The 18,582-nt window shown below is 45.0% G+C and overlaps 1 protein-coding gene across 1 annotated transcript in view; it reads right to left on the reverse strand.

The window, feature by feature from the left end:
• Nucleotides 1-18,582, reverse strand: part of Tiam2 (TIAM Rac1 associated GEF 2) — a 121,712-nt gene that overhangs the window by 38,337 nt on the left and 64,793 nt on the right. Inside the window, exon 15 of the mRNA XM_032894768.1 lies at nt 2,216-2,319. Coding sequence (XP_032750659.1) covers nt 2,216-2,319 — 104 coding nt within the window. The remainder of the gene's footprint in view (nt 1-2,215; nt 2,320-18,582) is intronic.

Below are 18,582 nucleotides of genomic sequence, written 5' to 3' on the forward strand. Positions count from 1 at the left end.
GATCTGAGGAGAGTGTGTGTGTGCCAATTGGCCATTGCAGTATCACTCACGAGAGATCCGTGTACCAACAGAAAGATGTGAGGCTAAAGAGAATGCAGTACATCCTTGCAATGGGATAGTATCTGATCTTTAAAAAGAAAAATCTGACACATTGTATCACCCGGATGAAAAGTAAGCCAAGGTCAAAAGGGTGAGATGTGTTTTGTTGTTGTCTGATCTGTGTGTGTGTGTGTCTGTGTGTGTGTGTGTGTGTGTGTGTGTGTGTGTAATTGTCTGTCTTGTTTGTGTATGTGTCAGTGTGCCTGGTGTGTGTGTTTGTCTGTCTGTGTGTGTTTGGTGTGTGTGTCTGTGTACATCTGTGTGTGTATGAATGTGTGTCTGAATATGTGTATTAAGTGTATCTGTGTGTGTGTCTGTATATGTGTATTTGTTTCATATGGGTATGTGTGTTTAAATGTATGTGTATCTGTCTGGTTTGTGTGTGTGTGTGTGTGTATGTGTGTGTGTCTGTGTGTGTCTGTCTGTCTGTCTGTCTATGTGTCTTTATGTCTGTGTGTGTAAGTGGTGTGGTGTGTGTCTGTGTGTGTGTGTCTGTGTATGTGTGTGTCTGTGTGTTTGTGTATGTAAGTGATGTGGTGTGTGTTTATGTGAGTGTGTGTGTGAATGTGTGTTTAAGAAAGGTTGTCATGTAGCCCAGGCTGGCCTCTAACTCACTATACGGCAGAGGACAACTTTGCACTCCAGATGCTCCTGTGTTCACCTCCCAAGTGCTAGGATTACAGGCATGCACCATCATGCTGACTGATGCTTATACAATGGTGCTTTTCTGGCCGTGCATACACTTGGCAGCTGAGAGGAAAGTATGATGAGGCTATGGAGAGGCAGGAGATGGAAAGTGACTGTTCAACAGGAATAGTCAAAGACAGTTCTGGAGGCAAGAGGCAGGGCATCCTGGGTACGTGTCGCACCACTAAAGTGCACATTTGAAAGTGGCTAAAGAGGCAAGCTATGTGAGATATATAGGTATATGAAGATATATATATTCCTATTTTATGTGTATGGGTATTTTACTTGCATGTACATGTATGTGCAGTGAGAGAGCCTGATACCTGCAGATGGTTAAAAGAGGATATTGGAGCCCATGGAACTGGAAGTACAGACAGTAACTGCCCCTGTGGGTGATGGGAATTGAACCTGGGTTCTCTAGAAAAACAGTGAATGCTCTTAACTGCTTGGGCATCTCTCCAGGCCCTGTTGTACATGTTTTACTACGATCAAATGACAGCACTGCAGAAACTGATAATTTACTTTTGGTTTAAAAAACCTCAGGCCTAGTAACTGAACCTGGCTTTCCTGATCCCCAGGCTTAGGACCTCCATCTTGGGATTTCTAAACAGACTTCCTGAAGCAGGACTGGCTGTCTCCCTTGCTCTTGGATGGCATGCCAGAAGTCAGGCTGAAGGTCCCCATCGCTTCTCACTTCAGATGCATAAATAGCTGGACAGATGGCTTACTACGTGGGTTCAAGCCCCAGAACCCACATTAAAAACTAAGTGGGGCAATGATGTCTGTAACCCCAGAGACTATAGAAGGGGCTCACTGGCCGGCCAGCCTACCCAGACCGCAAAAGGTTCAGTGAGTCCATGTCTCACAAACTGAGGTAGAGAGCATTGGGAAAAAAACATGAGCATTGACCTCTGGCTTCCACAAGAACATGCATGGGCAGATGCACTCCCACACAGGCATACACTGTGACCACAGACGTGCACGCACACATGCACGTGCATGTGCATACACACACACACACACACACACACTTTTTAAAAATGAAAAGCAAATAGGTATGGTGATTCACACCTGTAATCCCAGTGCTTACAAATGGAGTCAAAGGGTCATTACAAGCTGGAGGCCTGCCTGGACTACACAGTGAGCTCCAGGCCAGCTTAAACTAGAGAGGGAGATTCTGTCTCAAAACAAAACAAAACAAAACACAAACAAACAAACAAACCCCATCCCCAAATCATACACACATACACCAAAACAACAACGAATCCAAAACCACATGCATACCCTCACATAGGGTCTTAATTTTTAAAAAGGACAAAGGGGTTTGCATCAGCTAGTGGACCCAAGATAGAAAAGTTCCATCTTTTATGTCCCCAACCTCAGGTACCAGTGGCTGGTTCTTGGCTTGTGATCTGGGTTGAGGTCTTACCCGGAATGTCTGCTCCACCTTCTCCCTGTGGGGCACCTGATCCAGGGTGCCTTCTGTATGGCTCCGCTTCAGGCCAGTTGTGACGTCAGGGACATTGCTGAAATCTGCAGGGGGAAAAATGACAAAAGATGCATGGGTCTTTCTCAGTGAGTTGTAATGAGAAATAGAAAAGAAAAGGACAACAGTGAGAGTGGCAGTCCTTAAAGACACCAGCTTTCTGATGTGCACATAGCTGCTGTGTGTAGACCCAGATCTGGGCCCTGGAGGACTGTAACAGCCTCATTTCCAGGTACTTCTGAGGAAAGAGACCACCATAATAATGGTTTTCCAGCCTTGTTACATTTCCCATCATGGTACAAAGAGTTTCACTAGGCTCTAATCTCAGATAAAGCATTTGGACTAAGAATCTAACAGCAATAAACCTTTGTTGGTGGATCCCTATTTCTGAATGAGGAAAAAATTGCTAGGGACATCTTGGAAAGCCAATGACGTAATTATCACAGACACTGATGAGCCATGACTTACTCACTTACGAATGTGAGTCCATTTCTGGCATCAACCACAGCTTTGCCCTAAGAGCAAACCCTTGTCAACCTCTTTGTATTGGTGGCAAGTCTTGAAGCTCACACTAATAAATACACACCAGCTTCAACAACTCTCTCCACTCAAGCTCAAGCTAACAAATCAAGAGAGATGGAAAGACCAGACTCTACACAAAAAATGACATGGGTTTCTCTTCCAGCTCTGCCCCGCCTCAGCTAGGAGAAACCAGATGGTTTCAGATCCCAGGCAGCTACAACAAGTAGCTAGCCCATCTGAATAGGCTGAGCTCAAAAATAAACTCAGTGGCAAGTAAACTGTTAGGCATGATCAGGACAAAACGTCACAGGAAGAGCTGGGTACCCAAAGAGTTGATGGATGTGGAGGAATCAAGTAAGAAGTCACACTGAAGATGGAGTAGATGGGTCCCCAGATCACATCTCCATGGTCTGTAGACATCTGTAGTTCTGCTTTCTCATTACTTCTTCCAACACCCAATCCCACCCTACAAGGACTCCAAGTCACACTCCTGACAAATTGTGACTATAAAATTAAATAAGCCCAAGTGAGGTGGAGCCCATCAAAAAGGCAGGAACAGTCCCCAGGGAAGTTTCATACAGCGAGGAAGGCAAGAATGCCTGGGATTGCCCATATCACCACATGAACTCACTAGCAGGTCCATCCACTACATGATAAACGAGACACTGAACCAAAAGGCTCAACCATTTCCTCCACTGTGGTCTCTTTACTCTGATATGTGCTCACCTTTGTAAAAGGAAAACCAACTATGTCATTAACAAAAGGAAAATTTCCCTATTCAGTGGATATAGAACACAGCAATGCATCATCCATCCATCCATCCATCCATCTATCCATCTATCCATCCATCCACTTACCCACCTATCCAACCATCCATTCACTCATCCATCTATTCATCCATCCATCTACCCATCAACCCATCCAACCCAACCATCCACCCACCCACATATCCATCCACTCATTCATCCATCCACCCATCCCTCCATCCACACATCCATCTACCCACCCATCTATTCATCCATCCATCCATCCACCTATCTATTCACCCACCCATTCACCACCCACTCATTTACCCACTCCCCATCCACTCACCCATCCATGCATCCATCCATCCCTCCATCTTCACATCCACCCACCCATCTATCTATCCACCCACCCATCTATCTACCCATCTAACCATCTATCCATTTACCCATCTATCTATCCAATATTTGCTTTCCATGCATTAGCTATTTTCAAAGGGACTATGAGAAGCACTAGAAATAGGAAATATGTAAGATAGTCTCACAGAGTCTATAGTTTCTTTCTCTAATTGGAAGAGGTGAGTGGTGAGTGACAGAGATAAAGGTAAGAGCTTAAAAACAACACACAGGGCTGAGTGGGACCTGTGAGGAAAACTCACTGTCCCTGGACAGCAAAGGGCTCCATAAAAAGGAGACACTTGACTAAGGCTGTACATCCTAGGGATGCTCATTTGTCTTAAATATATAGGCAATGACCAAGGCAGGCAACACGAGGGGCTCCATGAGTGGGGAGTAGCTCAGGAAAGCCAAATGGTACCAATAGCTGAAATCAGTCATGGAACCTGTTGTGTGTCTATACAGAAAGCAGAGGCTCGAGGGGTAGAAATGTGGGGAAGGCAAAGCCTAGACAGAAAAGCAGGTCGGGCTAAATGAAGTAGAAGGATCCGAATGTTTACAAAATATAGTAACAGCAAAATAAAAAAACACATTTAAAACTGGGCAGGGAGATGCTGGGGTTTGAGGAAGCAGACCCCTCACAACCCTTCCCTATACTAGATGCAGAGAGCAAAGGCATCCAAGGAGATGCTGGTCTTAGGTGGCTTAGTTGATGGAACCCAACAGCAGGTAAAGCATGCAAGCTTCAACCTTGGTTTCAGCAAAGCTAAGAGACAACTGGATCTTCTAGTGGGAGGTTGTCAGTGGCCAGGCCCAAAGGTCTTCATGGATGTGGTCCTGGATGTCACTGGAATATACCTGGGAAAGTCATGATGCATGACACCTACCACAGAAAAAATATGAAGATTCTCTCAGAAGGACCACGGCAGGCAGAGGGATGTGGCTCAGTTAATAGAATCTTGGCAACCATGCACAAAGCCATGAGTTCAGTCCTCAGCACCACATAAGCCAGATGTGGAGGAAGGTGCACATTGGTAATCCCAGCATTACAGAGGTTTAAAAGGGGGGAGGGTCAGAAGTTCAAGGTTATCCTTGAACAGAGCAAGTTCATGGAACTCTGTTTCCAAAACAAAAACTAAACTAAAAAAATGGGCAGAGGGAGGGGCAGTGATTGGAATGTAAAGTGAATAAATAAAATTAATTAATAGGAAAAAAAGGAAAAATAGGACCCTGGAAACACCAATGCAAAGGGTGCAGCAGAAAAAAGAGACATGTAAGTCAGAGAAGCATGAAGAAAAATAGAGTAACATCACAAGGCCCCACGATGTGCAAGTACATTGCCTAGGTAACAGAACTGGATTAGCATTCTGCTGCCTTCACCTTGTAAACAGCAAGCTCCCTTTTTTCCAGACTTCCGCCGAGCCCAGAAAAGATGACACATAGGTCACACATGTTTGTTCACAGTGGAGGATTTCTACTGTAGCCCTTTTGCACCGGAGGGTGCTGCACGCTGAGGACAGAAATGAAGACCGCGAGGCTCCAGTCCCATGAAGAGCTCGGAGACACAAGGGCAGAGGAGCACTGGAGCCTGAGGGGCCAGATGGATGCAGGAGAAAATAGCCTGGGAGGTGTGGGAGTGGGTGTCGAGCTAATTCTGAGTCATTCATCCAATATATTCACAAAACTTTGGAGCTCACGGGAAACTCTCCCAGCCCGTTGGTCTCATATGCTCATTCATTTCCTGAGACTGTTTCTCAGGTAAGGATGAGAAAGGTGTGGCCTGTACCCAGCGACAGAACATGGTTCTAGTTCCTGTCAGAACCCTTTCCACTCCAAACAGCCCCTCCACCACCTTCACCTCCTTAACTGCAGGGAGCTTATAGGTACCTTTGGGGCTCCTGTATGAGTTCATGTCTGGGAAAGCATTACATCATACTCTGGGACCCAGAGGGGGTTATTCTAGACATCCCTAAGATCCCCCAAGGTAGGAAAGCTGAGAGCTGTCCCACCATCAAAGTGTCATAAGACACAGCATACCTGAGCATACACATTCCCCAGAATGTCAATCATGAGCTAGCATTGTCCTGGAGATTGACAAGACTCTGGGAAAGCCAAGCTAGACAGGGTCAATGGCTGCTAACAGCAAGTATTGGTAATCAATTCAACAGACACCTAAGAAACAAACCTGTGGGTGTATCTTCGGGAAGTTTCTAGATTAGGTTAACTGAAGTAGGAAGACCCATGCTAACCATTGATGGCTCCATTCAATAGGATGGACAGAATAACAAGAAAAAGCAAGCTGAGCACCAGTATTTAGCTCTCTTTGCTTCCTGGCTGCAGAAGCAATTAAGTAGATGCCTCAAGCCCTCACCAGCTGCTGACCTCCCACCATAATGGATAGCAGCTTCGTACTTCCCCGGGTTCCTTTTGTAAGGAGTCTGATTACAGCAACAGAGTAGTAACCTATGCAGTCTGCACTGAGCAAGCCCCGTGTATTGTTTCTAGAGGAGAAATAGAGAAATAGAAATTCTGGAAGCATGGAAACCCGACAATAAAAAAGAGTGTAGGCCGGTCAAATCTGAATGCTCATGCATAAAGCCGCTTAAGTGTGCTGAATACCAATGCTTGCCCACAGCCCCACCCACATGCTGCCACCCCTGTAAAACCTATCCAGGCCTTCTCATCAGGATGCACACAGGGACACATGCGGGGGGTCCTTCACTGTTTATGTAGGACCTCACCAGTCCTGTAGAGGACCCATAATGGCCAATAAAGGAAAGTGGCCACATTATAATCCCATCAACATAGCTACTTTTGCTTGTGTTAAATATTTGCCCTTGCCTTGGTGTGCCTCGGGGAAATCAAGTTTGGAATGAGATCTCTCAAACTGAAAACCCACCATTTATTTAATTTGGGCCACCAAAAGCGTCTACCTGGCAGCAGGGCGATCACAGATCCAAAGATCTAAGCGGTAGTCAGCTCCTTCACATTCGATTGAGAGAGTCCATCATTCAGGTGGGTGCCAGGAGCCAGGTTCATTATCAGGGACAGCTGTGCTGACACCAGACTCGGCGACCGGTCTCCTTCATCAGTAGTATTTTCTAGAGGTGGACGACATGCCATGGAGTCTGTCGTGGGAAAGCACCACCTCTCCACCATGCCTTTATGCCCTCCAGTTCGTGACAGACAAGCAGGGAAAACACAAGGCTTTAGGTACAAGACACCTAGTAATTCACAGTGTCTTCCTGAACGATGCGTCAGCCCAGGCCCCATTAGTGCCACTGGAAGCCTCAAGTCCTTCGCAATTAAAGGGCATGACTTGTGTTAAAATAGCATCTTGGGTGCCGGCTTAAAAACAGAAGCTCCGGGAAATGCTGAAGTTAAGATCGGCCCAATCACATACTTTGTAACTTTAATCCAAAGTTTAGGATTACATCACTCCCAAATCTGATCTAGCACATTTAATATGCAACACAGAGGCAGGCAATTAAGATGCAAGAAAGTAGCTCTCTCCATTTACTTCCTGTCCTGTAAGAAGCAATACCTTGTGCACACCTTGATGGGAACAGGGAAGGAGTCTCTGAAACAGTGGAATGGGAAACACTGGAAGGAGTTTGGCCCCAGCTTATACCATCCCATAATCCCAGGTAGTGAAGAAATAGGGTTTCCATTCTTTCTATCCCCTGGACTTCTCCCAAGCGGCAGCCAGCAGACAAAGGAGGCTCTAGGCTGCTTGGGGCTACAAGGACAGGTAAGAATGTTGGTTCTGGCCTTGAGGCAGTCTGGATGGGGCCTGTGTAGGAGAAGAGCACTGGCCCAAGCGAGAATGATCTATGATCCACCCCATGCACAAGCCTGAGCACGGTCCCTGCATTCTCAGAAAAGCAACTGTAAATGAAACTCCATGGAAAACCTCAAGAGGACATCAATCGCTATGCTCCAAACAAGAAATGCAAATTGTAGGACATTCAATGTCTTGAATTTTTGAGAAATTAATGATTGAAGTCACAGCAGTATGAATATGTAAGTAACCCAGAATTCATGTATAGAAAGTTCACTGCCACTGAAAGTGGCAGGAGATGGGATCTGATGAGGTCCTTGGGACATGGCATAATGGAACTAGATCGTGATTCTCCGAGGTGTGTGCACTCCTCTTTCTGCCTTCTGCCTTCTGCCACGAGAAGATGCAGAAGTCAAGGCCACTGTAGAATCAATGGCTAAACCTAATGCCCTGACCTTGGACTTTAGTTTCCAGAACTATAAGCCAAAGCATTTCTGCTTAGAAATGACTCTGGAATCATACCTAGGAGCAGCACATATGGGCAGACAGTAGTCACAGCATTGGACAAGCTCTGCTTCACTGTTGGGATGAGAGTCACATCACGTTCAGCAGGAAGGGCAGGGCATGAAAATGGAAACTTTTGTTTGGTCCTGAAGACTCATACTACCAGTGAACAATTTCTCTCTCCCCAATTCCAAAGCATATTGTAGTATGCTGATTGCAATACTGTCAGGCCCAAAGGCCTTCTTTCGATAATGTATTTCTACTATTCTGAAATGAAAAACACAGTAGTGCCTCCATGATCATAAAGGGCAAGAGTCTGTCCTAATAACCCCATAAGGGGGGGAAATGACATCTGTAGCTTTGTGTGGAAAGGCCAAGGTCCCGGCAGCTTGGAGAGTTTGCTGACATTTACTTAGTAATGGTGCTGATTCTTGGCTCAGTTCATTTGAGCCACTTACACAATGATTGATATTGACAAGTCTCTGGGCATTCTTCTAAAAACTTTCTAGATTAGGTTAATGGAGGTGGAGACTCTCGGTAAGTATGGCTGGCACTACACACTTGCTGAGGCTCTAGACTGTAGAAGAAAGGGGGGGGGAGCCAGCATTGATTTCTCTCTGCTGCCCAGCTGCGGGTGGAATCAGATGGACGCCTCACACTCCAATACCATGCCTTCATTGACACGATCAACTAGATCACTTCCAACTGTAAGCCAAAACAACTCCCTTCCTTAAGCTGCTTTTCCTGGTACTTTGTAGAGGGAATCTTTTGTGCAATGTGTGGAAGCCTTACCTGTCAATGAAAGGCTGTTGGCCTATGAGCATAGACAGGAATAGGAATAGAGAAATCCTCTCTGCTATGGGACAGAGTTGTGTGTGAGGGATTTGCCCTGGAATTCTGAAGGAGATGGTTGTATGAAACTGAGGAGAGGTAATCAACCACATGTCAAGACTTAGAATAGAATAAATAGGTAATTATGGTATGAGCTAGTTCGGGAATAAGGCAAAGCTATTGACTTAGGCTTTTACTCATGAAATATTAAGTCTCAGACATAATTTGGGGGAACAAAGAGGCTGGGAAATAAGGCTTATGGCTTACAGTATTTTGACACAGGATCAAGGAACTAACTAATACAATGAAAACCGCCTGTAACGTGTGAGATTAGAGTACTGCAAGAGACCCATCAGCCATGTCTCCAGACAACACATAGTTAAAACCACAGCCACAGCCTTCAAAATGTCACTTGGAGGACAGTGAAAGAACATAAGGACTCTTAACCACTGGGCCACCTCTCCAGTCCCATCCTTGATGTTTTAATGTATCCTACTTTCCAACATTCCAACATTCAGTTGACACTTTGTGTGGACTGTGTCTTAATTTGTACTGTTTTCTGGTTTCCCTGTATTTTCACTGCACAGTTCAATAGATAAAGGACTCAAAGAATGAAAGAAGAACCTGAGTATTTTTATCCCATTCATTTCCTTCATTCCATGTAGCTTTTGCTTTTTCTTAACTACAAATGCAACTTTAAGAACAGATCAATATTTGAGAAAATCAAAGCTGCCAGTTGAACAACAATGCTTTGTACATACACAATTAAGATCCCCCAACCAGTTCTCCAAGCCACACCAATTATTATTCAGTTCCCCATTAACCTCACATATGAAGTGGCAGCACAAAGAACACACTACACATGAAGTTCACCTGCAAACAATGCCGTGAAGCTGCCACAAACATGAACTTGAACTTGAAATCTGAGAGCTTTGTATAGTGGTTATTTTTAGCTAATTTCAATTTCCCTAAGTTTTATTCATGGTTTGACTTTAAAATGGAATGGCCTGTGGCATCTCTTACTAAGGGCATTTACTGTGTTCTATCATCAAGGCAAACATTACTCACTAATTGTCAGGAACAGAATGAAAATAAGACACTTAAATGAAATCATAAATACACATTTCAAAGGCTGAGAAAAACAATAGAACTGACCCCTTTCAAGGTTAGGAGACTTGACCACCGAACCAAAAGATCATCATTTAATACCACACATTATCATTACATAAAAAAAGTCAATCTACTAGTCTGGCTGTGGCTTAAGAATCTCCCTCTCTCCGTGTGTGTGTGTGTGTGTGTGTGTGTGTGTGTGTGTGATATGTGTATAGGTGCTTATGTAGCTGAGGGTACACATGAGTGTAGAGGCCAGAAGTTAACTTCAGGTATCATTCTTCAGTATAATATCTACTGTGTTTTTGGAGAAGGAATCTCTCACTAGCCTGGAATTTTCCAAGTAGGCCAAGCTGGTTGACCAGTTAACTGCAGGAACTGACCTGCCTCTGTCTTCCTAGCACAGGGATTACAAGCACATAGCACTATGGCTAGTTGTTTGTTTGTTTAACATGGGTCCTAGAGATCAAAAAGTTGTCATGCTTGTATGGTAAGCACTTTACCAACTAAGCCTTCTGCAGGCCTTCCATTTGAAAACTCATTACTATTCTGCGTTGAAGACATTCAAAGCAGCCATGTCGTAAAGCTTGCAGAGAAATCGATTCTATTGTTACATACATACCATGCCAGAAAAATGTAAACTTCATAAAGCTCCAAAGTCCACTGAACCCGAGGTCACAATGCAGCAGGTGATACGATTGTCAGTGCAGCAAGCGCTGGTGATGCGCAGGCTGCCACGGTCTGAGCCAACTGTCTAGTGACAAATCTCCTGAGAGTCATAGAGAAGAAGTGAGGCCAATGTGTCCAGGGTGGCAACGGCAGTTGGCGACCACCATGCCCAGTACAACACCCAGGCATCCTTAGGACAACAGAGAAAGCTGAGGAGGAAGCCACTTTCCCTCACAGGACATCCTTGTCCTCCAGGAGGGCTATGACTGTGACTTAGGAATTGTGCTTAGTTAGCCCAAGCCCAAAGAAAAGGGGAGTGGGAAATGAGGGAAACATTCCCAAAGTATACTTGATCCCACCAGGCAGTGATACCCACTGAAAAAGGAGCCAAGTGACAATTACATTCGGAGGTATATGACAGACAGACAGCATGTACTCCAGCCACTCAGAGATTCACTCTCCCTTCCCTCTTTCCCTCCCTCCCGCTATCTCCCAGCTGGGGTTCATGGAGCCCAGAGTAGCTGTGATTACAGGTCTGGGGCATGCCTACTTTATATGGTGCTAGGGATTGAAGAAGGGTGTTAGGTATGATAGGCAAGCACTCTACCGACTCAGCTAGATTCCCAGACCTATCTCAGTAAAATAGATTTTAAGTTCAAGGTTTTTGAAACCAGTGATTTGGAGTTTTATCAAAAGATCCTAGCCAAAAAAAAAAAAAAAAAAAAGAAGCCTAACAAAAAAATATGCAGAAGACGGAGCGGTGCTGGGGAGAGGGAGACAACAAACGCCAGCTACAGCAAGAGCTACTTTGCTGCATAAAACAGGGTAAAATGGAGTATTATTCTGCCATGAAGAGTAGTGAAAGGCTGATTAACGCTAGAATATAAGTTAACGTAGAAAACTCTGCACTAGGGAGGAGAGAGTAAACATGACAGGCCACTGAAGAGATCAGGCACGGCAGGCTATACCCTGAGTGACTCCATTTACACAACATGACTTCCTGGAAGGGAGGATGGCACCCAGGGGGCTCAGGGCTACTTTTCTGAGGTGACACAAATGAGGAAATAAGTAGATAGAGGATGCAGCCACACAATTTCACAAAGGGCAGAAAGATCATGGAAGGGTACGCTTTAAAGCAAAGCCACACAGTGTGTGAACCATGTGACGTGTTTTCAGAGGAGGGTTACAGACCAGTGCAGGTCCATACAGGAAACAGATCGGGACTGACAAGGCAACTCTGCTGTAAGGGAATTCTAAGAACGAGTCTCAGGAAACGTGGCCGCATCTTTACAGGGTTAGTGAGGACCACTGTGAACCCTCGAAACAGCACAAGAAAAAATATTCTGGAACCATCACTGTGAACAATGGAATCCCCAACAATTCACAGCCAAGGGGAGAAAAAACCCCAAACACCACCAGGTAGGTGGCTCCTAACTGATGCCCTTAGTTCCAGATAAAATTGGGCTATGACAGCAAGAGCTGTCTTGTCCCCCCCTCTGTATCTGCTACACAATATGGCAAATTAAAACTGGGCTTTAAAAACAAAAAACAGGGGTTCGAGACCCCATATGAACAACAAGGCCAAGCAACCAGAGCTTCCAGGGACTAAGCCACTACCCAAAGACTATACATGGACTGACCCTGGGCTCTGAACTCATAGGTAGCAATGAGTAGCCTAGTAAGAGCACCAGTGGAAGGGGAAGCCCTTGGTCCTGCTAAGACTGAACCCCCAGTGAACGTGATTGTTGGGGGGAGGGCGGTAATGGGGGGAGGATGGGGAGCCCATATAGAAGGGGAGGGAGAGGGGCTAGGGGGATGTTGGCCAGAAACCGGGAAGAGGAATAATAATGGAAATGTAAATAAGAAATACTCAAGTTAATAAAGATGGAGAAAAGGGGAAAAAAACAAAAAAGGCTGGACTTTGTGTTATATCTACTATAAAAGTTGTGAAAAATGCAAGCACTTCTCACCCAGACAGAGAACAGCTCAACGGTATCCTCTAAGTCTGACTGTGACCTTGTTCAAGTTACCAGTGGCATCATGTGCCTGTGCCTTGATTTACCCAGAGTAAGATAATAACATGTCTCTGCTCCACCAGACTGAACAGAGGATAATTAGAGCCCCTGGGGCCCCCGTGTGAACTTTGCATGGAGACAGCCTGCTATTACCACAGTCTTAACCCACACCTCTCCCAGCAGCCGGGACCTGGCTCTATTTAAAGAGGTAATGGGATTTGCTACAAAACTAAAAATACTAATGCTTTGCTTTTTTGACTTTGTAAACTTTTACAAGACATGGGCATTGTGATAGAAGTTAAATTGTTATTACCTACCCTCCCATCCTAAGTGAACATTAGAGCAAAAACACAAGCCCTAATTGGCTTCCCCAAGCCTCATCTTAAGAGAGATGAGACAGGAAATAGAAGGCTGTACCCAAGGTCACATATAGCAAGGCCAGGGACTAGAACCAAGTGTCCTTGCTCCGGACCCATAGCCTTTCATAAATGCTGTTGCCAGCAATTTAACATGCTCATCATGCTAATAGGAAACACATGCTCAAAACTGACCTACCCTTCTAGGTGTGGTTTGGGGTTTGTCTATGATAAGGCAGAAACGGTGGAGCAGACATGAGAAGCAGTCAGTCCAGACAGCATTGGCTCCCAGGATAGCTGCTGGCAGAGTCATGACCTGGCCATCTGGCTCTCTGCCAAGCACAGCCATAAGCCAGCCTGGAGTCCCTAGTGTGGGCATGCAATTAACTGGAGGTGTTCTGAGGTCAGCTCCTCACTATTTCATCACACTGGATTGACAAATCTGAAAGGCTTGGTGTGTGTTCCAAGGACTCTCTTTTGGTAACCACCACTGATAAGACGCTCACATCAGTAATGCCTTAACTTTATGTTAACAAAGTCCTTTTAACATTCACTTCTGCTTTCTGGGGTACCCAAACACACATCACACATACACACACACACAGACACATATACACACATACACACAAACACACACACACAAACACACACAAATACACATACACACATACACACACACACACATACACACACATACACACAAACACACACACACAAACACACACACACAAACACACACTCTCTCTCTTATACACACATACATACTCTCTCTCACACACACACACTCTATCACATACACACATACACACACAAACACACATACATATTATTTCTCTCACACACACACACTATCACGTACACACACATATACACTATTTCTCCCTCACACGTACACACTATCTTCTTTCACACGCACACACACTCTATCTTATACACACATACATACACATACACACACAAACACATGTATACAATCTCTCACACACACTATCACACACACATACACACACATATTCTCACACACACAATCACACACCATATAACACAAATTAAAATTACATTTTAAAAAGAGAGTCTTCTAACCCTTCTGTCTCTCAATAGCTTACACACCATGGTGACTTTGCAATCACAGCACAGTCTACTGTGTCTTAAGCCTCTCGTCCCCCCACGTTCCCATTGCCAGGAGACTTTTGGACGTGGGCACAGGACAACAAGCACACACACCACAATTCTCAGGGCTATAAACAGGGACTCCCATGGCAGGCAGGCAGACCGGATGCTCTGGGGGCTCCAAACACCAAGTCAGTCTGTGATCTCTCCCTGAAACCTGCAGGCAGGTCCCTACTTCTCACAGAACACAATCCTTAAACAGAAGCAGGCGAGGCGAGGCAGTTTCTACAAACTCCCATTCCCACCCACCTAAAGAAACATAAGCAACCCTGTGTATTCGCACCTCATCACTTAAACCTTGGTGCTAAATGTTCAGTGGCCAAGCAAACCCGGTGACTGACATCCTGATATTCAGATCGAGATGCCCAACTTCCTCATCTGAAGCCCCTTTTGCTTGTTATGTTTATAAAGTAAAAATGATGGAATTTAGGGACTAAAGAAGTGGTTCAGTCAGTAAACTGCTGGCCACAAGCATGAGGACCCGAGTTCAGATTCCCCAGCACCTACATCGAAGCTGGATGGAGGTTTGTGCTGCTGTAATCCCAGCGTGGGGGTGGGAGTGGGAGGCACAGGAGAGGTGAGTCCCTAAGCCAATCACTCTAGCTGAATCAGCGAGATGCAAATTTAGGGAGCGATTCTGCCTCGAAAGACAAGGTGAAGAGTGAGCAGGGAAGACATCTATCATGTGTGCAAACACTCAAATGAACACACGTACACATTCATTCCATACACGCAACGCATAATAGACTTAGCAAATGCTCAAAGAACTGTGCTAACTCTGCTATACAAATGTGCCTGGACATCAAAAAGTCTGACCTGCCTATTACTCAACAGAAACATGAAAGTCCAAATTAGACACACTGATGGCAGCTGGAGGGTGAGGTTTGCTGGAAGAAAGGGTAAACAACCCGGGCCAGCCAGCAATTAGCAGCTCATGAGATGAGAGTATCCCTGGGAACTCCAGTTTCCAAAGCCAGCTTTGGAAGTCCAGGGGCAGGTACCCTACTCCTCCAGAAACTTTGCTGGATTCTTCTCCCTGCTCCAGGGTCAGCTGGCCAGAGCTCTCAGCAGTAGGCTCACAACCACAATTTCCTAGGCCCGTTTCCAAATGAATTAACTCAAGGCTACCACCCAAGTCACAAAAGGAGATGATCTGAACTGTGTCAGAGCTTCTGATAACAAATCCAAGATGCAAGGGACCAAGAGAAAAAGCAAAGATGAAAGATGGAATGGATTTACATAGGAGTAGACAATGCATAAATAATTATAGCTGAGCCGTGCTGCATCCGAAATCCATTTACAAAAGAGCATAACTGAACTGTCTGAAGGGAGAGGAACTGATGTGTTGCAATTACATCTCCAAAGCTTACTGCTTATCCTCCTCACCCAATTCCCACCAACAATTAAACAGAGGAAAGAGGTTCTTTCATCGTATAACTCAGATTACAGTCCATTACTGAGGGAAGTCAGGTTAAAAACCAGGAGGCAGGAATTGATGCAGAAGCCATGGAGGGGTGCTGCTTACTGGCTTGCTCCTCATAGCTTGCTCAGCCTGCTTTCTTATAGCAAACCTGAAGTACCAGACTAAGGGTGACACCACCCATAGTGGTCATCAATAGAGAAAATGTTCTACAGGCTGGCCCAGAGGCCAATCTTATGGGGGCATTGTCTCAGTTGAGCTTCTGCCTTCTCAGAAGACCCCAGCTTGTGTCAAGTTGACAAGAAAAACCAAGCAGGTCACCAGTGTCCTGCTTCATCCCTGATCTTGTCCCTCTTGCCTTGTCCCTCTTGCCTTGGCCATCTCCTGTTCCTTTGCATTTCTTACATCTTCTGTTCCTTTGCATTTCTTACAATTTCTTACAATGCATTTACTTGTTCTCTGCTTCCATGGGCTTGAGACACAGCCAAACTCCCCGTGGGTGAGGATTTTTCATCCGCTCAGCTCGCTGTTTTGATTCCCACGGCTCCTCCAGCAGGCCCTATCACTCAGCAGACACTCACTATGGTTAAATAAATACATGAAGGATTCCTTATGAAGAAGAAAAGGGGAGAATGAGTTGGGCATGGTAGCAAGCCCCTGTAATTCTAGGCCTATTTGGGGAGAGGCACAGAAGCAGAAGCATCTCAAGTTCAAGGTCAGCCTTGACTATATAGCAAATCATTATCATTAAAAAAAAAAAAACCCAAATGCCACAAAGAGTGGTCTATTTTCCCGATGACATTGGTTTCTCAGCAGGGACTGTGGCTATCTGTCTACTGTGGTAGGAAGTCACATGTTTCATTTCATGAACCTAACCAGAAGTTCCTGAATTCAAGACTAAGCACAGAGGTTTATTCCCCAATTTCAAGGCTCAAGTAAGAACCCCTCTGAGCCAAAGTATTTTCATCATGGATTTGAACTCACACAATACACAAAGCCAGGATCCCCTTCTTGACTACAAGTATAATGCTCTGCTCTTGAAATAAACCTTGGGATGTATAGCAGTCATGCGTCTCTTGTGTATTCAACTAAGCAATCACCGGGTGGCTATTCTTACATGTCCAATGATACATTGATGTTAAAAGAGACAGTGTGTCAGTTTCTCAACATTGTTACAATGTTACTGTTCTTGGGGTCAGCTGTACCTTTAAACAGTAAGTTGTATGTGAGAATGATGGGAGTACTCTAGTTGTAGATAGTGAATATCTCCCACCACAGAATCACAAAAGCAGGACTGTACCTTAAACTTTGTCTGACTGCCATTAAACCCAGGGCTTGTCCCACGGAAACAAACTGACTCTCTTACAGCCCGGAGGTAAGACCTCCATCCAGGAGAGTAAGGTGAGCTTCCCCTGGAGATAGTCTATTCCTTCGGTCACTGTTAGAAGTCACAAGCAGGCCTTGGCTCAGTTCTCCGACTCAGACTCCTCTGCCTCCCTAAGACAGTCCTCGTGACACCAGTGGAGCTACTCAGGGATCTAAGACCACTTTTCTTATTTGAAGAACCTTAACCACAGAGTCACTCCCCTCTATTCCCAATTCAGCTAGTTAGGGAATGGACATCTAACACTGACCATTTTTCTGACATAACCAAGAAAATGCAGACAGAAGGTTAAGGATGTGGCTCGGGTAACAGAGTACTTGCCTAACATGCATGAAGCCCTGGTTCTATCCCCAGCACCTCAACATCCAGGTGTGAATGTGCCTGTAATCCCCAAAACAGGAAAGTATCCCAGCATGCTCTGCAGTATATACACTTCAAGAGGAGAAAGAAACCAACAATAATCCCTGGAAGAAAAACTCAATGCTACAGACACAGCAAGAGAAACTTATCTATGTATTTAATGTACACAGTTTCATAGTCTTTCTAAGTAGCACACTGCTAGTACTTTTCAAGTATCAGCCTATTAATTCATAAAAGCCCTAGACCATTTTACAGTTTCTAAAACTAATCAGAGATTAATTGACATTTTGGGGCATACAAAGTGAATACATGAGAGAACCCAGAACCAATTCTTGCACATAGGCTCCTCAGCTAATACCCATGCCTTTACCCACGGTGCCCACCACTTCAGGGGACTTAGCCATCACTCGCAGCCTCTTTTTAAAAAAGATGTATTTATTTATTTATTTATTTCATGCATGTGAGTACACTGTCACTGTCGTCAGACACAGTAGATGAGGGCATTGGATCCCATTCCAGATGGTTGTGAGCCACCATGTAGTTGCAAGGAATTGAACTCAGGACCTCTGGGAGAGAAACCAGTGCTCTTATCCATTGAGCCTTCTCTCCAGCCCCATTTTTAGCCTTTTACACTGTGAAATTTTATGGTATGCGCATGAATCACCAATCCAGAAAACTGATGATATTGACACCTGTGGAACTGTTGGGGGAGGGGGAACTCAGATCGATGAGTGTTTCCCATAGAGCGCACAACCTGTATGTAACACAGGTTGAACACGGGAGCTGTGAGAAGAGGCTCGCCAGTCCTGGATTCTGAGAATGTATTTATTTTATTGCCTTTCTCTCTAAACATCGAGAGCTCAAAGAGGTAAGCCTATCTATGGTGATTTAAGGAAAAGCAACCCCTCTACATTCTCGTTTACACTGGGTCCCCAGTGTGCAGCACAGGTTGGACAGACTTAGGAGGTGCTGCCTCGTGGGAGGGAGCACTGCACGCAGGCTTTCAAAGTCGAAAGACTATCATGGAAACCGAACTGCCTTCCCCCATA

The sequence above is a fragment of the Rattus rattus genome, chromosome 2 (genome assembly GCF_011064425.1).
Source record: "Rattus rattus isolate New Zealand chromosome 2, Rrattus_CSIRO_v1, whole genome shotgun sequence".
Classification (NCBI taxonomy): domain Eukaryota; kingdom Metazoa; phylum Chordata; class Mammalia; order Rodentia; family Muridae; genus Rattus; species Rattus rattus.